General features: G+C 41.6%; 1 protein-coding gene across 1 annotated transcript; it reads left to right on the forward strand.

Moving 5' to 3' along the window:
• Positions 1–372: 372 nt before the first annotated feature.
• On the forward strand, positions 373–25,630 carry LOC117756127 (calpain-1 catalytic subunit-like). Its single transcript, XM_034576476.1, has 22 exons — positions 373–510; positions 12,552–12,813; positions 13,377–13,439; positions 15,564–15,682; positions 15,777–15,910; positions 16,017–16,191; positions 16,950–17,024; positions 17,123–17,208; positions 17,789–17,863; positions 18,197–18,357; positions 19,458–19,624; positions 19,889–19,900; positions 19,993–20,201; positions 21,418–21,463; positions 21,622–21,690; positions 22,092–22,149; positions 22,259–22,320; positions 22,486–22,554; positions 22,695–22,773; positions 23,670–23,786; positions 25,241–25,293; positions 25,539–25,630. Exons 2-22 carry the CDS (start codon positions 12,570–12,572, stop codon positions 25,563–25,565), a joined length of 2,100 nt encoding a protein of 699 aa, XP_034432367.1. The 5' UTR covers positions 373–510; positions 12,552–12,569; the 3' UTR covers positions 25,566–25,630.
• The last annotated feature ends 453 nt before the right edge of the window (positions 25,631–26,083 follow it).

Genomic DNA, 26,083 nt, shown 5'->3' on the forward strand with positions numbered 1-26,083 from the left:
GCATTCTTTGATGGCATATTTATTTTTAGTTACGAGATGCACTGTGATAAGGACCAGTCTGATGCAAAGATGTGTACATTAGCCAGAATGTAGCACAACAATGGAAGTGGAAGCAGTGTTCTTGTTCATTTAAACGTGAAAGTGCAATAAAAAGATGTTGTCCCTAAAATAATGAATAATCGTGATCTCAATATTGATCAAAATAATCGTGATTATGATTTTGGCCATAATCGTGCAGCCCTAGTGCACCCTGTAAAACATTCCATTCACCACACCCAGCATCACTTTATCAACACCAGCATTAGGTAGAAGTAATTAATGAATCTTAAGTATGTGTGCAGTTCATAACGTCCTTTTACCTGTGTGCTTACAGGTAAAAATGCAGGTAGACTTGATTGTACGCTGAGAGTCGTGGCCTCAGGCGTTTGCAGTCGTTATAAGAACGAGAGCTTCTTCACTCATATGTGTTGATCCACCTGAACTCAACACTTTCTCTCTGTGCCTGCTGAGGTAAGAACGCCAATGTCAATGTCGCTTACACTTATGGAACTTGTGGTGTTGTCATTCTGAGTTTTTCTATTGAACAATTGTTGTTACACAGGAGACATTGAAAATAACTTACTTCTACTGCAATCTTACATAACAACCACAACTGAAAAAAAGTGTGGTGATCACAAGAGTAGATAGCTTTGCTCTTTAACTTCTCGTCACAATTTAATATTAGGAAAAAGGAAATTGACTCTGTTGCCTGTATTTTTCTGTATTATGTATTCTGGACTATGGTGCATGCAAAGGCTGAGAAATGCATCTGTTACATCTTTGGCACAATGACAACATCAACTGTAGGTGTCAGTGCTTCTGCTGCTGGTGCTGTTGGCAGCATGTCAGGAAACTAAAAGTTCATGTATTTTCTTGTTTTGCTGTGATTCATCGAATCACAAAGATGGCCAGATGTTATAGATCTAAATGCATTTCTTTCCACTATAGTTTGAGGAACACTTTAGAAGTATTAATGGTATTATCTAAAGGGTTACTACTTACTTTGTAACACGTTATAGCAAATAAGCTGTCCAGATGAAACATATCATAAAGAAAAATTCGGACATCATTGAGAGTGATCATTCATTATGGGAGGTATTCATTGAACCCCAGGGTTCAGTTTCAGAAGGGCCTCAACTACCAAGTCAGGAGTTAACTTCCTGCTGCTAAACCAGACACTTGGCTTCGCCAACCCAAGAGCAACCTCTGCTGTGGTAATTACAATTATTGTAACAATATGGTTAAAAACACTTTTAAAGATGTATTTACCAACAAAATCTATCCTATCACAGTTTCTTAAAATGTAACAATCAATCAATCAATCAATCAATCAAATTTTATTTGTATAGCCCATATTCACAAATCACAATTTGTCTCATAGGGCTTTAACATGGTGTGACATCCTCTGCCCTTAACCCTCAACAAGAGTAAGGAAAAACTACTTAAAAACCCTTTTAACAGGGAAAAAAGAACGTAGAAACCTCAGAGAGAGCCACATGTGAGGGATCCCTCTCCCAGGACGGACAGAAGTGCAATGGATGTCAAGTGTAAAGGAGAACATCAAGATAAAGGTTTTAGCAGCATTGATTAGGGTAAACATTTTGAAGTATAACTGAAGTATAACACCACCCATGTTGTGTACCAAATTGATGTTCTTGTGGTTGTTTCATTGTAGGCCTCACTAAAAGGAGGCTGAGGGACAGAGTGGCCGAGCATAGGTATGCCCTCCATACAGGGAATCTGAATTATCCTATGGCCAAACATTACATAGAAGCCCAACATGGGAGCAATACAACTTTAAGAGTGTCAGGTATTGAAGTAATCAGCTCTGGTGCCAAGGGCGGGGACAAAATGAAACGCCTTAAACAAAGAGAGGCAAACTTGATCCGTGTCCTTAAAGGCACCAGTTACCTTTTCTCAACCCTAACCCTGACCCATTTGTAATAAAAGTAATAATAATAATAATAATAATAATTTGTATATCACTTTGTATATCACTTATTTAAACAAGGTGTGATGGAAATTCATCTTGAGATTTGAAATAATGAAATTCTCAGACTGGAGTTGCCTTTGAGTCTTTTTAATAGTAAGCTCTGCAGAGGTTACACAACAAGCACGGGTGCTCAAAATGGAACTGTCCGCAAGTTCACAAAAGCCAGAACTTATACAAAGAGGCGTTTCATAAAACATAATATGAAAAAAAGACATGAAAGACATGAGATCATCATCTGTGTCTGTCCGTCCGCTGTAGCAGTTGGAAGAAAACATCACCAAAAAAGGGCATGCACCCTGTTGATCAAGGTCATAGCAGTGAGACACCGCCAAATAAGGGTTCCATCCTGTCAGGTAGATAGTATCACAGCAGTGAGACACCTGGTCAGGGGGATTTCCAATACCTTAGACACTGGTCAGTGCAATTTTCCACTACACTTCCCCCTTTGATCATCAATAAAAATATGATCACTAACGAAAAATAATCAAGAAACATCATAATCAACATCATAATCATAGAAGAATATCGACGAGTCTTCAACCCTGGTACTTTGCGTACGTACAGGGTCACATCCACCATGGAGAGGTTCTAGAACATCGATGCATGGCAGTGAGGTGCAATAGGTAGCCGCTGCTGTTTTTGTGGAAAGAAAAAAAAAGTTATTTTCCTGTAATTGAGCAAGCATTTAAAATGAAAATGGAAGGAAATCAGGTCAAACAACATCATCATCTCATTAACCATTATCAAAATTTAACATACTGTATTGATTGGCAAAAGTAACTCATATTAAAATGTAATAAAACGTTAAATGTCAACATACAGTATATCTAAGGTTGAAAATATCCAGTAAAAACTTTTTTAATTCTTGCTTGGAAGTAAAATTGATTCAGTATGTACAAACTTCATAAAGTAACTCACATCAACCTTAAAAATTCACAGAGATTCAAATTAAAGCATCATAAAATATGAAGTTGAAAGGATAATTGTAGTAGCTGTTTTTGTCTAGTGAAATCACTAAGAAACACCTGGGGGGAGAAAATAACATAAAAAACCTAAAATTTAGTATCGTCATCAGAACCATCTGTGCTGTCAGTGTCCAGGTAGGGAGGGATGGGGAATAAGTTACGGATCAAGGGGACCTGAATCACTACTCTTGTGTCTAGTCAAATTTGCATGTGCTGGATGGTTCTGAGAGGACACCGTAGGAAAAGAGGAGTTCGTTAGATCATCAGAGACTTTTACAGGACTGTGTCTAGACAAAATAATGGGCAAAACAATAATCAAGGAGATCATGGATAACACGCATAGTGAGCCTCTGAGGCCACACAACCCTGGATGTCGAAATGGATGCCATGGCCTGTCCATGGTCTCAGTTGTCAGGCAGATTTCTTCGGTGTTGTGGCAGAACGCTCGTGTGGTTAATCATACAACACTCTCGGTGCTTCTCAACCTGTGGAAGTATCAGTGTGTGTGCTTTCAGTTGAAGGCGTCAGCTGGTCAGATGGAGCTGGTACTCATTTGCAGTGGCTGGCGTGGATCCAGGTGGCTCTTTCAGCAACTTTCACTGCTGTGTGGGTTATGAGCAGTACCTGGTACGGCCCTTGCCACCTGTTTCCTGATGTCTGAAAGAGAAGAAGTCAGGTTAGAGCAATAGGACAACATATCATGATCACACAAGTCTGTGGATGGAAGCGGAGAAGACGGAGGATCCACACCAATGTGGGGAGGAGTTGCAAAAAGAATCTCATAAGGTGAAAGATTAGACCTGGTTCGTTTTCTCATCCTCATGTACATCAGTGCCAGAGGCAGGACTTACAGTGCCTTGCATAAGTATTCACCCCCTTTGGACTTTTCTACATTTTGTCATGGTATAACCACAGATTAAAATTTATTTCATCGTGAGTTTATGTAATGGACCAACACAAAATAGTGCATCATTTGGAAGTGGGGGGAAATATTACATGGATTTCACAATTATTTACAAATAAAAATCTGAAAAGTGTTGAGTGCATATGTATTCACCCCCTTTACTGTGAAACCCCTAACAAAGATCTGGTGCGACCAATTGCATTCACAAGTCACATTTGCAAGTCACATAATTAGTAAATAGGGTCCACCTGTCTGCAATTTAATCTCAGTATAAATACACCTGTTCTGTGACGGACTCAGAGTTTGTTGGAGATCATTACTGAACAAACAGCATCATGAAGACCAAGGAGCTCACCAAACAGGTCAGGGATAAAGTTGTGGAGAAATATGAAGCAGGGTTAGGTTATAAAAAAATATCCAGAGCTTTGAACATCTTTCTGAGCACCATAAAATCCATCATAAGAAAATGGAAAGAATATGGCACAACCGCAAACCTACCAAGAGGAGGCCGTCCACCCAAACTGAAGAGTCGGACAAGGAGAAAATTAATCAGAGAAGCAACCAGGAGGCCCATGGTTACTCTGGAGGAGTTGCAGAGATCCACAGCTGAGGTGGGAGAATCTGTCCACAGGACAACTATTAGTCGTCTACTCCACAAATCTGGCCTTTATGGAAGAGTGGCAAGAAGAAAGCCATTGTTGAAAGGGATCCATAAAAAATCCCGTTTGGAGTTTGCCAGAAGCCATGTGGGAGACACAGCAAACATGTGGAAGAAGGTGCTCTGGTCAGATGAGACCAAAATTGAACTTTTTGGCCTCAATGCAAAACGCTATGTGTGGCGAAAACCCAACACTGCCCATCACCCTGAGCACACCATCCCAACAGTGAAATATGGTGGTGGTAGCATCATGCTGTGGGGATGCTTCTCTTCAGCAGGTACAGGGAAACTGGTCAGAATAGAGGGAAAGATGGATGGAGCCAAATACAGGGAAATCCTTGAAGAAAATCTGATGCAGTCTGCAAAAGACTTGAGACTGGGGCGGAGGTTCATCTTCCAGCAGGACAATGACCCTAAACATACAGCCAGAGCTACAAAGGAATGGTTTGGATTAAAGAATGTTAATGTCTTAAAATGGCCCAGTCAAAGCCCAGACCTCAATCCAATAGAGAATCTATGGCAAGACTTGAAGATTGCGGTTCACAGACGGTCTCCATCCAATCTGACTGAGCTTCATCTTTTTTGCCAAGAAGAATGGACAAACCTTTCCATCTCTAGATGTGCAAAGCTGGTAGAGACATACCCCAAAAGACTTGCAGCTGTAATTGCAGCGAAAGGGGGTTCTACCAAGTATTGACACAGGGGGGTGAATACTTATGCACCCAACAGATGTCAACTTTTTTGTTCTCATTATTGTTTGTGTCACAATAAAATTTATTTTGCACCTCCAAAGTACTATGCATGTTTTGTTGATCAAACGGGAAAAAGTTTATTTAAGTCTATTTGAATTCCAGTTAGTAACAGTACATAATGGGAAAAAGTCCAAGGGGGGTGAATACTTATGCAAGGCACTGTATGTCCATGCAAGACCTGTGTCTTCACAGCATTTTGCAAGTTTAGTTTTGAGTGTGCCGTTCTCTCGTTCCACAGCTCCACCACTGGCTGGATGATATGCACAGTGTGTTCGCACAGCCATACCTAGATGAGAACCGAGTTGTTTGACAGCTTCGTTTACGAAGTGTCTGCCGTTGTCACTGGAAATTCTGCTAGGAATTCCCCATCGTGGAATAATGTCTCTTAACAATACAAAATGGCAGACAGAAGATCTGTGATGAGACCGTGGTGTGCTATCTTTTTACCAGAAGATGTGAGGAAGTTTCTGTGTTGCCAAAGGGCGCCAAAATTATGAGTTACACCGAACGCATATCTGGAGTCAGTGTAGACTGTGAGTGTTTTACCAGTAGCCAATTTGCATGCTTCCGTGAGTGCGATGAGCTCTGCTGCCTGGGCTGAGAGATGATGAGGAAGAGAACTCGAGAGTAGAACTTCGTTATCTGAACAAACAGAAAAACCAACACAGTTAGTACCAGAGACAGGGTCACGTGAGGCGGACCCATCGACATACAGAATCAAGTCAGAGTTAGAAAGAGGTTCGTCAGAAAGGTCAGGTCGTGGGGAACACTGGACTTGAAGTTCAGCCACACAGTTGTGTTCTTCCCCGTCATCCGGAAGCAGAAGAAGCGTGGCTGGGTTCAAAGTTGAACAGCGTTTCACTGTGATGTTGGGCATGTCAAGAAGAACAGTGTGATACCGCAACCAGCGAGCAGCAGAGAGATGTGAGGTCTTCTGTTCTGTAAGAATAAGAGACACAGCATGAGGAACAAGGAGTGTCAAGTCAGAGTAACCTACTATGTCTCTTGAGGCAAGGACGGCTTTTTTCACAGGCGGCCACTGCACACAAACAACGTGGAAGGCCAGCTGCCACCAGATCAAGTTTGGCGGAGAAGTAGGCGACAGGGCGATATTTGTCACCATGAGACTGAAGGAGGACGGAAGTCATGCAGCGGTCTCTCTCATCCACAGCCTGAACAAAAGGTTTGTCAGGGTTAGGGAGAGCAAGAGTGGGAGATTGTTGCAGCGTCTTCTTCAGTGTGACAAATGCCTCGACTGCCTCTGGAGTCCAAATGACACGTTCGTGAGGAGTGAGTGATTTGCCATGGTACAGAGCACCTAAAGGGGGGGCTTCAAGAAGAGTTGTCAGGAATGAACGTTCTACAGAAAGTGCATGTGCCGATGAATGACATGAGTTGTTTCTTCGTCAAGGGTTTAGGCATGTTAACAATAGCTTCTACTCTCTTATCAGACAGGGATTTGCCATCTTTGGTGACGACATGACCCAGAAACGTGACAGTTTGTTGAACAAACTAGTTTGCTGAGGCTGACTTTATGGCCCTCACGAGCCAGATCTCTCAGCAAAGCGATCGTATTTGTTTCACATTGCTCCTGTGTGGGACTGGCAATTAGCAGATCATCAACATACTGCAAGAGAGCTGAACCCGGAGTGAGGATGAGGGGTTCAAGACTGTTCCTGAGAGCCTGATTGTATAATGATGGAGACTCACAGTAGCCTTGACATAGGCCTTGTTTTCAAAATTAAAAGCTAACCAGTACTGGCTGTCCCTGTGGACAGGAACACTAAAAAAAAAGCATTGGATAAGTCTACAACCGAAAACCACGCTGCATTAGACGGAATTTGGGAAAGCAGCGTGTATGGGTCGGGAACAATATGCGATCGAGCAATTACAGCATCATTCACAGCCTTCAGATCCTGCACAAACCGCCACTCAGTAGGTTGACCTTTGTCTCTGATCTTCTTAACTGGGAACAGTGGAGTGCGGACCGCTGAATCAGGGCAGGGGACAATTACACCAGCCTGCAAAAAGGATTCAAAAACAGGACGTATCCCTTCCACTGCTTTCTGTCTGAGTGGATATTGTTGTTTACATGGCCTATAATCAGATTTTGGAGTGATTTTGACTGGATCACAGTTTCTGATGAGGCCCACATTATATTTGTCCTTTGCCCACAGTGTTTCAGGCAGATCTGAAAGTAAAGGAAAAACATCAGAGGGGCTGGACAACATTGCATAAGAATGAAGGTGATTTTCAGTCACAACAAATGAGCGTGTGGCTGGAGAACAGAAGGTTGGAGACATTTTTAGATCAAATGCACTCAGACTGGGTGAATACATTACGTCAGGCGTGGTTGTGGGTTGCCAATCAACCGCAGCCTGGCATGATCTGACAAATGGGCCTAAGTCTTGCCACTGATCATCATGGGACTTGGAGAGCGAGTTGTGAGGGCTGGAATTCGAGACGCGAAACAGTGCCATCTGTTGGTCAGTGAGTGAGACGGAAGCTGCACTACACTTTCAGAGAATCATCAGGAAAAAGGCAAAAACAGAGATTTATAAACGTGATCTGGTGTGTCCGTCACATGTGAAGTGCAATGCAGTGAATCAGTGTGCATTAAATCTGAAGAAGGGGTGACGAGAGACCCTGACCTGGAGAGCAGATCAGTGGAGGCAGTTATAGGAAGTTGCCACTGATATACAAACAGCTGCTCATGTGTGGTCTGTGACATTGTGAAGAAGAATTGTGCGTAACTGTCACTCCATCAGGGGAGGATACTCAATTGAAGCCTAACACAATCATCAAATCTCTTCCTAATAGATTAATTGGGCAACAGGGAGACAACAGAAAATCATGTTCAAACCGTGTGGGAAAATCTGATATCCTAACCACAGAATAACCTGCACCAGAGTCGACCATGAAATTAAGTTTGTGACCGTTAACACACAGTTCGAGTTGAGGCATTTTCTTAAAAGCATCACTATTGTACTTAACATAAGAACCACAAAGTTGTGTTTGCTCTGGTGTGTGTGTGTGTGTGTGCGGTTAGTTTAGCAAGCATTTCTTCATTGCTGGAGCTTCTGTGTGTGTGTGTGCGGTTAGAATTGCAAGCATTTTCTTCATTGCAGTGGCATGTATGTATCTGTGTTTCACTTCCCTTTCTCTGATCCTCGGCGGGTAGATTGGTCATCTGCCCCCCGTCTGCCCCCGCCTCACTTTCTGTAGTTCAGTCGGCAGTGAAAGTTCTTGTCTCCCCCTCCTCTCGCTGCTGGGGGCAGTCCCTTGCCCAGTGTACAGAGAAGCCTTGCCCACGGCCACGCCCGCACCCCTCTCTTCCTGGTACAGTGAAGTTGGCTCTGCTATCAGCGTTATCTTGTCTGCGTGGCCTTGACAGGGCTGACACAGCCTGCATCATGGTTAGCTGTGCTTTCTGGAGTTGTTGATTCTTTGGTTTCTTTGTGTTGACGTTCAGCATGTTCAGAATGACATCTGACCTCTGTCAAGAGAGCATCCTCAAGCCCGATGCAGGTGTGGCCTGGATCTGCCAGTAGTGGGGGGAGCAGACCATTCAGGAAGGCCTGTTTCAGATGTGTTTCATAAGCCCCTGGCTCGTTGCCAAGGTTGTCAGGTATGGGGATGCCACTGTGTTGATAAACAGGACGGTCAGACGTGTGAGGAAATCTCCTACGGTTTTCGTCTGGTTGTTGTTTGCACCCCGTTATTTTGGACATGTCAATTTTATTGGGGAAGGCGGTCCTCAGGGCGTTGAGGAGTGTGTTGAGAGCGTTGACGTATGCTGCATTAAACGCATCATCCCAGTCTGGTGAAGTCAGACGGAGGTCTCCCCCACATATCTTTGCAAAGTCAGTGGGGCCTAAAGATGAGGAAGAGGTGGCGTCATCATTCAGTCCTCCCACTGCCTCGTCTCCATAGACTGGGAGAGCGGTGGGTGGAGTCTGAGATGGGCCTGATCGTTGATTGGTGGAGTCTGGTCTCTGCACATCATATGGAGGAGGGTTTTGTCGTTGGCGAGGAGGAAGGCAGGCGTCGAGGAGAGAACTGCCACACCCTGTCAAGGGAGAATACAGAGATCTATATGATTTCTTTTCAACTTTCTCAGTTTCCTTCTTGTCAACCTTAGCCATCTGTTTAAATGTTTGTTTTCTGTCCCTACACTCTGCCTCTTTTTCCCACATTTCAAGACACTTCTTATTATCTTCTGTCTTCCCACATTGTGACCTTGATTTTTTAATTTAAATTCTTCCTCTCTCTCAAGGAGTTTGTCTCTTAAAAGTAAATTTTTTTCGACAATGAATGACCCGTTATGAGGAAAAGCAAAGTCTCTGGACCATATTGGAAGAAAATGTCACACTTTCCCGTCCTCACGCTTGCAACCATAAAGCCCACCATTTGGACTTTCTGGGTTCTGAAGTCCCTGACTTCCCTTGTTACCCATTCTTATCAATTAAGTGTATGAAATCGTGCACATCTACAATTTCCCTTGAACACTCAATTTAAGATGTGGAGGCCTCCACGAATCCTTGTTTCTTCTCTGGCAAAACAGGAAAAATGCCTTCAACTAGGATGATTGCCACAAGGACGGCTCAGACAAACATCATTAACCACAATAATCCAGAGAAAAAGACTAATACCCCAATTCTAAATAAAACCATTTAAATGTATTAATTCTTATGTTTGATTTCGTATTTGTGAAATCATCTAAACAGTCATGAAAATCTGAATTTCAACATCTCACCAGATATAAAATGACCAAAGAGAGGTCTTTGGATCCCTGTGAAGAAGGTCCGGAACCCCAGTTATTTCGGCCCTCTCTTCTCTTCACTGTTGGAGGTAGAGGCAGAAGATTTTTTCTCCTGGGTGATCAGCCACCGAAAACTTCTCTGGTCCAGACGATCTTTCAAGGGATCCTGTTCGTGACGCCAAGTTTGTGATTCGAAATTCATCTTGAGATTTGAAATAATGAAATTCTCAGACTGGAGTTGCCTTTGAGTCTTTTTAATAGTAAGCTCTGCAGAGGTTACACAACAAGCACGGGTGCTCAAAATGGAACTGGCCGCAAGTTCACAAAAGCCAGAACTTATACAAAGAGGCGTTTCATAAAACATAATTTGAAAAAAAGACATGAAAGACATGAGATCATCATCTGTGTCTGTCCGTCCGCTGTAGCAGTTGGAAGAAAACATCACCAAATAAGGGCATACACCCTGTTTATCAAGGTCATAGCAGTGAGACACCGCCAAATAAGGGTTCCATCCTGTCAGGTAGACAGTATCACAGCAGTGAGACACCTGGTCAGGGGGATTTCCACTACCTTAGACACTGGAAGTGCAATTTTCCACTACAGAGGTTACAAAGTGCTTCACACAAAAGTCCATGGCAAAATGAAGAATAAATTGTAATAAAAGATATTATGTTCAGTCCAATTTAAGAGCCAAATCATAACATGATAAGGTTGAGTCCTTAAGTTTGCAGAGGAAACCCAACAGTTCCCACAATGAACACTTTGGCAACTGTGGAGAGAAAAAACTCCCTCATTAACTGGAAGAAACCTCCAGCAGAACCAGAATCAGTGTGGCTGGCCATGTATACAGGGCGTTGCGATAATCCAGGCGGGAAACCCCGACCCGGTGTATGGGAGAGGGGCGGAATTTTAAAACCTGAGGCAATTAGTGCCTGACTGGGAATATGAATAGGATTTCTGATGGTTATTAATTTATTTTTATTTATTTTGTAGTCTTTCATTGTTAGAGACATATAGGGGAAGGATGCTTAACACCGGTTCAGGACCGCTGCATATTTTAGTTGAGTTATAATGGGATGGAATGTTGATCAGATGCTGTTTATATTGATTAGCTGATGGCCGTTTGGGGGAGCTAGTGGGAGTAGTATTCTGAGGTGCTGTATTCGAGGAAGATGTTTCTAGGGGGCATGTCTGAAAGGTAAACAGTCAGTCTCGTACAGCAGAATGTACAACATGCTGTATGTTAGCCGCTAGCATTCGGCTGGCCAGCGCATTGGGATGGAGCCCATCATTTGTGAAGGAAGAAGAGTGCCCCCAAAGCAAGTGGAAGTTGTCAACAAAGCCGAGGCAGTGAGCTGAGCAGGCGGACTGGAGCCAGCTCATTATTCTGCTGAAGCAGAATAATAACATGGGTGTTTCATTAAACAAAATCTGGTGTTATACAGCTGACAGAGTAAAACACGCTTCATTAAGTTAAAGCACATCGAACATCTCAGCGGCTCGGTTGTGTAATGAGATCGTCATCAGTTTTTTGTACTATATTTATATTTTTACCCATATGATTTATATTGTTGTCTAAACTTGTTGTTGACATGGACATATTGTATTTACTCGCGATGGGTTTTTGTTTGATGTTTATTTCAACGAGACCTTCAGTGCATAGCCGCACTTCACACACATGCGCTTTGTGAAAATGACGAATCTGGAAGTGTTGCTAGCGGCAGCAGCCGGTGCAGGTAGCGGGGCAAATTCTCTGAAACTCACGATCCTGAGATTTGATCGATGAGATCTAACACTTTACTACAGTGATTTGGGTTGTAAGCTAGGATATTACCTGGTCGAGTACGAGAAATAAGTCTAGATTTGACAAATGTAGATTCGAGATTTTTCTATATTAAATTTATTGTGCAAGGCCCCTAGAGGTCAGGTAAAAAATTGCACGTTTTCACCTTGCACACCTTTAGTGACTGCAAATAATCCCTCTTTGTCTCTGTGTGTCAGTACACCCTGATGAAGACATAAACCGATACGCATCAGATTATTTTTAATGCTTCAAGCCCATTGAAATATAGGCCGTTTACATTTTTCAAACCACTTTGAGTGCCTGGACCTGGATTCTCCATGCCATTATTTCTGGACATAAGTTTTCCTCTAATTTCTGAACTACTTAATGCTGTTGACCTAAACATAAGGTTATCTCATTCCCATACCTAATTTAAATGTGGTAACCATTTCTTACAGATCCCATTACTTGATACCAAATTAACATGAGATGTACTTTAACTATGTATACTACTTGATTTAATGTACCCCATGCTCAAATTGAAGAGTACAGTCTAATGCAAAGTATCAGCGATTGCTGTTCTAATTATATTTGTAGAGAGGTGATTTGAATATAAGGACTCAAATACGATAAAACTTCTTTGTGTAAAGTTTGTTTTATGCCAAGATTATCTACTTTCTTTTTTTTCTGAACAGAGCTCAACCACTGCAGCAATGCCTACCTCTGGTGTGTGTATGAACATCATCAATGCACGGCATCAGAAAAGTGGCTATGGGACCATCACCAACCCCATTAGCTTCCTCAACCAAGACTACGAGCAGATGAAACAGTACTGCCTCAGCCGACGAGTAAGGTACATTGATGAGATGTTCCCCCCTGACAGTAACACCATCGGCCGAGGGTTACTGAAACCTACTGACCTGGACCGTGTGGTGTGGCTGAGACCAGCGGTGAGTGGTGTGGTAGCTGAAAAGATGGGATTTAGCATAACAGTTATCCAAGTTTATGGTTAAATGAACATGTCGTTAAAAAGGCAAACTCAAGTGACTGTCTATCTGTGTTTATTTAACTCCACAAGTGAGTAGCTTATACTTTCGGCTGGTTAAAGCTGCAATGTGAATTTTTCTCAAAGCTTAAAGCTATTTTGTACCATAGGGCAAAAAACAAGATAACACTAACACACTAGTGATCATTTATGTTGTCATGGCACGTTACCGACCAAGCAATAATAGGCCAACATACTGTAGTTACAAATTATTGTGACCTGCTTTGGTCTATCACCTCCTGGTCTCTCTCCTGTTGTGTTTTACTATGTCACTTGTTTATTGTTAGCTTGTGTTAGCTTTTGTGTAGCACAGAGTCTCATTACAAATACTTTTTAAGGACAGAGAGCTCAGATGAATGACCAACCTGACAAGGCAGGCCATAGTAATATTATATTGCAATATTATTTTCACACAGTTGAAATATTAAAACCTTCAACAATAACGTGTAAATAATCCCTCTGTTTCAGAAAATAGTTTCCAATCCATCTTTGGTTGTTGAAGGGGTCTCCAGATTTGACTTTGGTCAAGGCCATCTTGGTAGGAAACTTGCTTGATTCACAGCAATAAATTAGTTGGTTTTACAGCAATGTCAATAATGTTGTCCCTGCTTCCCCCGGCTTGTTGTGTTGTCCCCACTCCTCCTCCCCCTCCTCTTCCGTGCGGGGGATGCGCTCCCTTCGTGCGATGAACGGAGTCACGAGAGCCTTTCCCAACTGCTCGAGGAACACCCTCCGCTTGTTCCGCTTGCCCGGCATCCAGTCGGAGGTTGATCTCTCTCCATATCATGAAGAAGTTGTACGAAGAGACTTCCTTGATGTTGTGGAAGACGACCAGGGGCCAGCGCGCTGTATGTTCCGATCACCTTGTCTAGGTTGCCCACGCCTCCTTTGTTGCGGTTGTAGTCCAGGACGATGACCGGCTTCCCGTCCTCGCGGTCGCTGACGTCGGCCTCCGCGTGCCGCGTGCTCAGGAGCACCACGTTCCTGTTTTTCTTTGGGATGTAGGACACCAGAGTGGCGGTGGGCGTGAATGCGAACTTGGATGAGAACACCTCTCTTCCATTGACCGCGAGCAGCCCGGTCGGGAGCTCGGGCTTGTTCTTCCGAACCGTGCCGACCACGGTGAGCTTCCTCTCCAGGAGCTGCCGCGCGAGTTCGTAGGAGGTGAAGTAATTGTCGCACGGGACGTTGCGACCGTGCAGTCCCTCCGTGACATCGAGCACTACCCGCAACCCCTGGTTCCTCTCCGGGCGTCCGCCGCTCGGCTTTCCGGTGTAGACTTCATCTTCCAAGCGTAGCTGGATTTGGCGTCACAGGCCACCCACGACTTGATCCCGTATTTCGCCGGCTTGCTGGGCATGTACTGTCGGAAAGGACACCGGCCTGGGGAGAAGAAGAGGAGGAGGAGAAGAGATGAGAGGAGAGGAGATGAGGACGAGGACTAGCAGCCGCTAGCTAGCTATAGCTACATAACATAATAACATAACATAATAATAATATGAAAAAAAAGAATAACCTCTGAACGGAACCAGTTGCTCGTCCACGGTCACTTCGGGCCCCGGGTTGTAGAGGCGCGGCAGCCGCGCCACCCACGCGTCCCAGACCTCTCGCACGGCCGACAATTTGTCCGTGGCGCGTCTCGAAGCGCAGCAGTCTGGAGTACGTGTGAAAGACTTTGAGCAGCATCGTGGCACGAAATATCGCCCGGCCGCTTTCGGCGTCCCACAGGCTGGCGGCGGCCTCGCCCCGGGACCTGTACACGCCCGCTAAGATCAGCAGCCCTACGTAGGCACGCAGGTCGGTCTCGTCCATCCCTTTCCAGTCGTCGCCGTATCCAGTCGTCGGCGTGACAAACAGGCGGAACGTCGAGGCTACGTCATGGACGCGAGACGTCACGTGCGTTTATGCATGGAGACATGGTTTAAATCACACGACAGACTACAGCTACCAAGTAAAATAGTGATGCGTCATCAAGTCAACTCCCTTACATGCAAGTAAACAAACTCTTGTAAAGTCCACACACACACAAAACTGTATCGCACAGGTGCAACAGCGGTAATTGTGTTCATTGCACAGTTTTTTAGCATGTGTGACACATATGTTGCAGAGCACAGCCCTTCAAAGTTTGGAATAAAACAATCCAAAATCCTCAAGTCTCTCCTTCAACAATCTTTTAAGGATTTAATAGTCGCCACCTGTTCTCTATCTCTGTGGAACGGACTCGGGGTCACATAGAATTAATCCCTGTTTTACAATGTATTTTACTTATTATATACTTATTTAAATATGGAATTTGAATTTAATCAAAGCTCAATGAATCATGGTACCTCCAGATCAAAAGGTAACAAGCCGAGTCTGAAAGATAATGGTGGTTATGCACAGCAGTTTGAATTCCAGCATGTGGTTTAGAATGTTCAGAAAAAGTAATGCTAGTGCATCAGTGTAATGATACTGAGAAGACATCCATGTTGTCAAACCTAACCTCATCTGTGTTCATGGGACAGTAAGAACTTACAATAACCACTGTACCAACGTGTATTCTGCCTCTTGGCTGTGTTAGACTACTTGAATGTTTCTTAGACGTAAACCTGTTTAAACAAACATTACTGTCATGTCTGCTTAACATACTGTCCTGACAACTCAATGGCTCTATTTTACTTAGGAAACTGCTGGTTCCTTGCATCTATCGGAGCTCTGACATTCCACAAGTCAATACTAAAGCAAGTTGTTCCTGTTGAACAAAGTTTTAATGAGGACTACTGCGGGCTGTTCCACTTCAGGGTAAATTTTGCCAACATCATCCAAAAAAATAGGTTCTGATCAATTATATACATCTCATTTTGCTAAAACCTTCTTCATATTCTCAAATATTCAGTTTTGGAGGTTTGGGAAATGGGTGGATATTGTCATTGATGACAAGCTACCAACAATTGATGGCAGATTAATCTTCGTCCAATCCAAAACCCCGACTGAGTTCTGGCCTGCTTTGCTGGAGAAAGCCTATGCCAAGTATGAAAAACAATGCATTTCTCAGTCACACAGTCCTCATAGTCTCAGAGTGACATTGATCTTACTTTCTGAAAGTCTGTGAAAGTAATTTAACACCTGCTGTCAGGGTGTGTGGTTCATACGCAGATATGAAGGCTGGAACTCCTGCTGAGGCTTTGATGGACTTCACTGGCGGTGTCCACATATACATCAACCTCACAGAACCTCCTCCAGACCTGTGGGAGCTGATGATAAGAGCTGGACAGAATATTTCCCTGATGGGCTGTGGGACTCATAAGGTGGTAAGCATTTATTTACCACACAAAACCACAGAGCTGACAGCATAACATCAAAGCATCTCAAGGCTTATATAATCTAAGGTTGTCCTAGAGCAGTATCTAAGATGGAAGTATTAATAGACCTGTCTAGCTTCCAACATTTTATCATTTCATAGCAGGAAGGTAAAATCATTAAACAGTAGTTTGGTTTCATTTACAGTTTGATCAATCCCTTATATGCACTTCAGATTCCAGTATTATTACCTCAACGTAAAAGGCCAGCAGTGGCTGCCAAGGCTCAATAACTCAGAAAATGATCTGTAGAGCATAAGAACAGTTCAACTGTATGTAATTATCTTTGGCATTTGACTAACAGCCTATGCCTGAAGGAAAAGATTAAGTGCTCGAAGCTGTAGTTAAAGTAGGTGGTAGCGAGAGAGGGTGGGGTCAGGGTTTTGAATGGGTCCAATAAAACGTGAAAGCATTTATTCCAGTCAATTCAGCTGTCACATCAAGAGTTCACATAATTTTCTTGTTGATGTCATCAAATTGGCTATTTCCCTTTTGATTTTAAGTACATTATTTTCAGGCTTGTGCATTTAAATTGGTGTGTTTGGTACCAGGTTAATTTAGTTTAAGTCTAATGTTATTTGAGAAGTGCAATTAAGTTTTTACTACACGTTGTTAACTCATAAATTTCAGAACTGTACCTTCAGCATATGTGGAGTCTCTCAATGCCATTTCAGTGACATCTCTCTATACTGTACACCTCTATCTTGTAGAAGACATCTGCCAACAATGTGCTGCCAAATGGATTGGTCCAAGGCCATGCCTATACTGTCACAGGTGTGAAACAGGTAAATAGTCATATTTGCATTGAAGGCATGGCAGCATACAGAATTCTGTGTTTGTATAAATATCCCTGATTTATTCTCTGCTGCTGATTACTCGTCAGTTTATGAGCCAAGGGAGACTCGTGAACATGGTGCGTTTGTGGAACCCCTGGGGCAAAACAGAGTGGAACGGAGATTGGAGCGATCAGTAAGAATGACTACCCAGCAAATGTTTTATGAAGATTTATAAAGATAGAAGTTATTTTACCCTCATTAAAAAACATGTTGCTGATGTTTTCACCGTCACCTTTTTTTGTTAGTCACATATGAAGGGATGAGGATATCTGAAACAAGAGACAAGACGCCTTTCTATTACTGTCTTTAATTAGCTTTAATACCTTGGAGGCAGTTGTTGTATTTTATATATATTTATATTTATATGTTAATCTATGTCAATACAGTTATATGTTATGGGGGCAAATTTTGGTTCTATACCATCATTGTGAGGACATTTTGACAGTGTGAGGACATTTTGACTGGTCCTCACACATTATATTGCCTTTTTGAGGGTTAAGACTTGGTTTTAGGGTTAGGGTTAGGCATTTAGTTTTGATGGTTAGAGTTAGGGTAAGGGGTTAGGGAATGCATTATGTCAATGACTGTCCTCGTAACTATAGAGAGACACACGTGTGTGTGCACGTATGTGTGTGTGTGTGTGTATGCATCTTTTTATATAATTCATAACTATGTTTCTTTCCTCCTCTCTCATTGTAAAACTTTCACTAAAGTTCGCCTTTGTGGCAAACTGTGAGTCCTCAGGATCTTGAAATATGCCTTTCAATGAGAGATGATGGAGAGTTTTGGTAAGTGTGTTGTATGTTCTAATCAAAATTTTATTTCATTCTTAAAATGGCAATAATTAATGATTATTATTGGAACACACCTTTTGTTACATTATAGTTTTGGGTAAAAATGCACTAATGTGTTGATAATTACAAAGTTATATATCTAAAAATAAGTACCGTGTATCAGGCACTATGTTCATATACTCTCCGAGCAGTATATTTTCGCTCAAGTGACTGCCACAGAATGAATATTTGTTTTCTCTTATGGATCAAAGAGTTATTAAATACTAATTCTATCATCCTTATAATTCAATGATGATAATTAACTAAATCAATTTCTGATTTGGACAGGATGACACTGGAAGACTTCTGTAAGCTCTACAATGGTCTTGACATCTGCTGCCTGTGTCCAGACTTCCTTGATGGAAGCTCCTCGTGCCATTGGAAGTCGTCATTCTACGAGGGCAGATGGGTTGCAGGAACCACGGCTGGAGGATCCACGGAGAACTATGGTACCTTCCAAATATCTGAAAACAAGTTAGGGGGACATAGCATGCAAATTCCACTTTGTTAGTGCTTCTACACGTTAATGTGGGTATCTGGCATGTCTACCAACCCAAAAACTCTAAGTCAGAAACGTCATGCTTGAGTGACTCGAATGAGCTTCCTGTGTATTGTGTCGTAACAATACACTGGAAGTCTCCCTACATGGCGTTGGCCCACCCCCCACCTCAGGTCAGCCCGCGATTCTGCTTTCTCCGCTTGTTGTTGTACCCGTTGAATGTCGGGGTTCGGGGGTAAATGATGGTCTTCATAGCCCCCCCCTCTCTTTCTCTCTCTGTCTGTCTGCTTGTGTGCTTGTAGTGGATGGGCAGAGGGGGACATTTAATTATGTGATTGGGAAAATTAAAACTCCAGGACAACAGAAGGGGAATACAAAGTATGGGATGCATATTTGATAATTTATATCATATAAAATATGTAATTTATATCGTTTAAAATCATGAGGGGGGAGGGGGGAGCTGGCTCATTAGCATTTAAAGGAACAGGCACTCAAAACAGGTCACTCTGTGGAGGGCTGTTTTATACAGGGTAAAAAGGGTGCTGTTTTAAATGATCCTTGTGGTATTTTGACCAAAGTATGTTACAGACATTTCATTAAGACCCCAAGGAACCATATCAACTTGTGTTAAAATGGGCATGCTATGTCCCCTTTAAACTGTTTTTGCATCTAACAGAGATACAGAGACAGTTTCACTGTTCTGCTCTGTACCGTCTAAAAGAGGCAAACATGACTCCAAATGGAAACTGTAAATAGTAAAACCAGAGAAAATGTGAGATGGAACACGATAACAGCCACAAGACTGAAAAATAGAGCTGGGCCTAATCATTTGCCATTTAAAAGATCACATTCCAATTTATTTGATGAATTTATAATCACCTTTCAAAATGTAGAAAGAAATTATTAACAAATGATAATCAAAATCAAAAGTCTATAATTATTTCTGTGGCACACACCAGACTCCATACACACTAAGCAGAATTTTGCAATCATGGATGAACTGGCTGCAGTAAGTTTGAATTTCATGTTTTGTCTCCTTCAATCTTCCAGAAAAATTCTCCACTAATCCACAGTATCGGATCAAGGTCGGCAAATTATTCAGTGAATGTTCAGAGAACCAGGGGGAAAGAAACTTTCTGATGTCTCTCATGCAAATGCCCGACAAAAGGAACAGACGCTTGGTCCAAAATCTCCACATTGGACTCCACGTATTTGAGGTAAGTTTTTGTTTTATCGGGTTTTGTTGTTGTTTTTTTGTTTGTGTCACATTTGGATTAAACTTTAAATAGTTCATGCATTGAACTATGTTGAAAATAGTCACATAAAGATAAAAATGAAATAGTTCTGTGGGTTCAGCCATTACATGTCATCATGTTAAACGTACCAGTGGGAAATTAAATTCTATGGTGTGCATTAACTTTATTTTATTTACTTCATAATGTCAAATGTTTTGTTTTATCCCCAACACATCATCATCCCAGGTGACCAAAGAAGTAAGTAACATTTCTCACACATTGCCCGTCTATACTGGAGATTGAGCTGAGCTGCATAGAAATTAAACATCTGCTTATTATTGGCATTACAGTACATGGCACACAAAGGGAGGTTCCCAGCCTCTTTCTTCGGCAGAAACAAAGCTGTGGCCAACACTAAAAGCTACTTGAACGCACGTGACGTGATGGAGTTCGTCATGTTGAAGCCTGGTGAATACCTGATTGTGCCGTCCACCTCAAAGCCCAATGAGACGGCCTCCTTCATCCTGACCATCCTGTCCAAGGCCGAGACTCAAGTGCAGTAAGTCACTTAAATCTCACTCATTAGCTTTCAAAGTGTTGTAGATGTACAGTTTATCTGTATATGCCACATAGCATATCCTACAAGACATTACAATGACAAAATAGACAGGCATGTGCATATACTGTAAGTCCTGGACCAGTCTGAACACTGTACATGCAAAGACCAAACTGATGTCAACGTTCAATCTAATGTCTGGTCCTTCTAATGTCTAATATTATGCTGCTTGCAAAAATGTTTGAGAATCTCTGAATGTTCTGGGGAGTTTCTCCTGCCAGATACTTAAAATAAATAAGTAAATAATGTGTCAAAGCATTGATTCATCTTCCCAGCACAACCACACTGACATCTGCTGGTCTTTTAGCAGCTCTGCAAGAGTAGCCTGTGTGTCCTGTCTTGCTGAGGGTACTTGAAACACTGCTCCAGTGATAAAGTGAATAAAGTCATTGGACTCAAAGGATAGTGATTAATATTAAGATTCCTTTATTGGTCATATATTAAGTACGATATATAGTAAGAACTCTGGAGAATGTCTGAATAAGACAATGTGAGAACACAGCTGGAGATCCGGAAAGTGGGTGTGTTGAACAGCTGCTACGTTCCTCGTGTGAAAGGCAACATCTGGAGAAAGTCCAGACCCAATTTTGCGGACATTCTCAAGGGTTCATGTCTGAAAAGTATAGAAATGTATTTCACTCAATTGAGAAATAAATTCTGCTCTGTTTTTGTGAATTAACAAGATTGTTCAAAATCCTGCTAGAAGCTCTCTATCTATCTTACTTAAGACACAATTATCTCCCAGTGTCTTGAACCCAAACCCAAATCAAACAGGATCAAACTACACAGGTGGGACATGTTTGCTCTCTATGCTAAATAAAAGATTATTTGGCGATTGTGAGGAAGGCTATCTTGTGACCCAAAAGAAAACTGCATTTTTTTCCTCATGAAATGAGAAAATAATATTGTTCATCCAGAAAAACAGAACACCTTTCTTTTTCTCATGAAAATTATTACTTTAATTTAGAAAAAATGACAATTATTTTGTTAATCCAGAAAAATAAAGCCAAATTATTTTTCTCATGTGAAGGTCTGTAGTTATTAATTACTGAATCTCAAGTTTTAACCCCTAACACTACTTGTTACTGTAATTAGGTAGCGTATGTGATAATTCCCTGCAATGACCACGAGTACTGACGACTTATGTTCTTCCTCTCAGTGAGGATTCTGGAGGCCATAACCACGAACACAACGAAACAGAAGAGGTGCACAAGATTTTGTAATTGACCGTCTGTGTTAATATCATTTTGGTGTTTCTGCTTTGATCCATGTTCTTCACTGATGGTATTGATCATATATGATACATGTATATATATATGTATTACCTTAGCTCATCTGGAACTGAACACTCCGTCTTTTTCAGAAAACACCAGACGAAAATGTAGTGGATGACGAAAATGAGAGAAACTTTTTCCGTCAATACTCTGACAAGGTAATTTATGTGTCTTCAGACAATAGCACAACATAATGAGAAATATTAGCTATTTGCTTACTTTCCAAGAATTTGATGAAAGACATATGACACTGGGTTATTTTTTTAAATTGCCAGGTTAGCTGTATCCCCCAGCTTCCAAGCATACAGAAACAAGATCAATCTTATATTCAAACAAATAGTTTCAGCTGCAGTGGTGCACACGCGAACTTCTCTCTCACTGTTGTGCGGCTGTCACTACTTGCAATCTGTTGCACGTAAGAGAAACATTCATGCGTGTGCCTTGTGTACTCTGTTATTATTATTATTATTATTATTATAATTATTATTATTATTATAACAATAATAATAATTATTATTATTATTATTACTCTGACTTATTTTTTTGATTTCTTTTCCAGTATGAAGAAGTGGACGCTGAGATGCTCCAGACGATTCTAAATGACCAAATCTTGAAAGGTTTGAAAACTTTGGTTAAATTATTCGAATGTAATTATCTTTTGTTGAATTGCTTAGTTGCTGAGTTTGGGCCAAACTGAATCTCCTGCGATATTTTGTTTTTGTTCAGGAGATTTGAAATCTGGAGGCTTCAGCATCGATGCCTGTCGCAGCATGATTTCTCTGATGGATGTATCCTACGTTATGTTTATGCTACACTAGAATGTAGTGATATGAGCGGTGTGCATGCAGAGATCTGTCTGCCCTTTTGTTCATTTCAAAGTCATGAATAGATTTAAAAGTCAGGTGGACACATTGAACAGCATTCTGACTTAATACCTTAATGTTGGGTTAAAGATGTCTATCACGGGCAAACTGAATGGTGAGGAATTCCTGCGTCTGTGGAAGAAGGTCATCGTGTACAAGGTAAAACGACTGGTTACATCATAATTATTACATCACTACTCTAATGAAGTGTTAGGATACATCTTGCTTTAAATCCTGAACACTGTGTGATCTTCCTGATTACCTCATAATTTCACTAAACTGTTGTTTTTTTTACACAGGACATTTTCTCCCAAAAAGACGTTTCACTTACAGGAACACTGTCTCTGAATGAGCTCAGGAATGCTGTCATGGCCTCAGGTGGATGATAAACTTGTTCTTTTTGTCTACTGTGGGCAGACGTCACTGCCTTGTAGGAGTATCCCCCCTTGTTTGAAAACAAATGAACTGTGTACAAAGACAGAAAATACCCAAACAATTGTTAACACAAAGCAATGCTATGAAACCAGGTGCCAAATAAATAAGGTATCCACCAGATGTGGACGAAGTACTCAATGGCCAGTCAGACTGTGACATGGGAAAGAGGTTTCACCGTTTTCCACCAAGCAATACACTTCAACTGGGATTTTCCATCTAATGTCACAGTGGTTTAGTGGGTTGCTCTGTCGTCTCACAGCAAAAAGGTTCTTGGCTCAAATCCCAGTTCGGCCGTGGTCTGTATGTCCAGATTGGAGTTGATTGATGGAGACTCTAAATTAACCGTGAGTGTGAATGTGAGAGTAAATAGTGGATTGTAAGACATTGCACTTTATCCTTTGAAAACATCAGAAACATTAACGTCATTAACTGCGTTGCCGATGTATTGCATAATACCCCCTCTGCTGTCTTTTTTGGTAAATCATTTTTGTTATAGGGTTAGGGGTTATAACCCTTTTAATATATGCACAGCACATTCTTTTCATTACAGCAATGAATTGGACTCCATTGCTGCAAATATTGAGATCCTGAATTATCTTGTTAAACCTAGTGGACAACTTAGCTTTTTGGCAATATGCTGCCCCCTATATTTTTATTTATGAATTCAAAAATTGGCCAATTTTTAAACATTCTCCCTTTCACTGTGGTTTTGTTCTATTCAAGCCTCCTTACAACAAAATACAACAGTATGAGAGTCCTATTACAAATAATCTGCAGATGAATCAGTAATGAAAATAATGAAATATGTTCTGAACTCTTGTCTGATGTCTATTGTTCAGGAAAGCGTGTCAGCGATGACATGCTGAATTTGATGGCTCTGCGCTACGGTGCCTCCTCTGGACACATGACACTGGAGAGTTTCATCAGTCTCATCCTTCGCTTCGACTGCATGTCCCGTAAGTGCATTTGGAAAGCCGACAAAGCCAATATGCGAGCATCAGAAAGGAAATGGCGAAAGTCTAAACACCCTGATGACCTGCTCACTTATTAATGTCTCCTCTCTTCCTACTCTGCCACTATTTCTGCAGCCAAAAGCTATTTTTACCAAACTAAAATTACAATCTTCCATCAACTTCATCTTCATCCCCTTCACTTTCCTCTTTCTCCCCCCTGTCTCCCAATCAAGATCTTACCCTGGTAACTTCTGCCCGCCCAACCACCTGCCCCCTTGACCCCATCCCCTCTCACGTTCTTTTCTCACCGATCTTATCAACACTTCCCTGTCAACTGTCTGTTTCCCTAACTCTCTTAAAGAGGAGAGAGTGAATCCTCTTCTCGAGAAACCCACCCTCAACCCGTCTGAAGTAAACATATGCAGACCTGTCTCTCTTCTTACTTTTGTCTCCAAACACTTGAAGGTGCTATCTTTAATCAACATCTCCTCCTATCTCCACCATAACAACCTTCTTGATCCTCACCAGTCTTGTTCAAGGCAGGCAACTCAACTGAGATTTCCCTCCTTGCTGTCACTGAGCAACTTCTCCCTGCTAGAGCAGCCTCTCTCTCCTCTGTCATCATCCTTCAAGACCTTGGTGAACAGATTTACTGTAGGAGGATTGGTCAAAAATTCTCTCACACACACCAGCTAAATGTTAGGCAGACCGGTGCGACCAATGAAAAGTTTAAGTCATACTTCACAGATTTCTGGTTCGCGTGAGCAATGGTCAAAATTGTCATTGTTGATATTTCTTTTTTTTAAAATTATTTATTACTTAATTATCCCGAGGGCCGGATCAAACAGTCTTGTTTAGGGGCCACCCCTGCACTAGAGCTGCATGAGTTGAGGTGTGAATGCGTATTTAACTGTCTGGGAGAGAACTCAGGACAGCAGTGGTGGACAGTTGGTGTCTTGAGCCACCTCCACTCTTTTCCAGGTTGACAAAGATTACTTCTATCAATGCTCTTTAAAATCATCTTTCTTCTCTGGCAAAAATACTCTTTTCAGTCAAGGGGAGATACAACATTAAGTACTAGAGAGTGCTTACATCCACCAAGGCTAACATCCTACCTTGTCATGTTAAAGGGAAAAAAATCTCTGCCCTCCATGGCCTATACCCTACCCTTTCACCAAGTTTCAGATAAATCACTTCAGTAGTTATTGTGTAATAAATCCCTGGCAACAGTACAGGATACTAGAGTTTAAGGTGAAGTGGAAACATAACGTTCAATCTTTCTCAGCAGTCCAATAACTTTCAATAAGTCCCTTCACTTATTACCATTTGGAGAATTTTGTGTTGTGTAGTGTTTTAGCAAGCCAGAGCTGCTCTTTACCATTGTCCATTGCATTTTAATGGCTATGATTATTTCACTTGAAGCGTTTAGTAACAACACGTTGCTTTTTTCTCAATAGAAGTCTTCAAGCAGCTGTCTGATGGATCGGCCATGACTCTTGGTGAATCAGAGGTAACACAAGCTCTACAGAGTTCTTAAATATTTTTTTGAGAGTTCTTAAAATGGTTTTATCTTTTCATAACCTGCACAGGTGTTGATTTGAAAATGTCTTATTGTTAATCACCATTGTTTCAAATAGAATTCCACTATTGTTTCTACAGGATATTGTTAATTCTCTGTGATGATGTGATGATGACTTTGAGCATCTAGCAGAAATGCAGAAGCAAATGAATAATCTATCTTATGTTTATTTACAGTGGATGTACCTTTCCATGTACACTTAAACTGACAGAGAAGATGAGCTGCAGGACTCATTTGGAATAACTGCAGCAGACGATGTGCAAATAGAATAAATGAACAAAAAAAGTAATCTCTTTTGCAAGTTAGCTGTTCTATATTTTTTTAACTACAGGTCGTTTCTTTCACTCCATTGCAAAGCCGAGTGGGAGAACAAATGGGATACACACACACAGATATGCTATCAGATACTCTGAATAATTTTTTTTTTTACAAATGCTTCACTGAAAACTGGCAAAAAAAGGTCAAATCATTCTCTGCGTGCATCATGGCTACACCCCTAGTTAATGTACTAATGTACAATGTGTCTCCCTGAATGGGTACTGTTCATTTTAAGTGGGTTACTGCATTTTCTGATTTACTATTAGATGGAAATACAATTTTTTGGGGCCATGCAATAAACATGTTGCCCACAACTTTGGTTCAAACTTGCATATCTCAACATTTATAGATGAATTGCCATAAAACCTGGTTTGTAGCATGTATCAGTGGTACCCATGAAGCC

Source organism: Hippoglossus hippoglossus, chromosome 22, assembly GCF_009819705.1.
Source record: "Hippoglossus hippoglossus isolate fHipHip1 chromosome 22, fHipHip1.pri, whole genome shotgun sequence".
Lineage (NCBI taxonomy): Eukaryota > Metazoa > Chordata > Actinopteri > Pleuronectiformes > Pleuronectidae > Hippoglossus > Hippoglossus hippoglossus.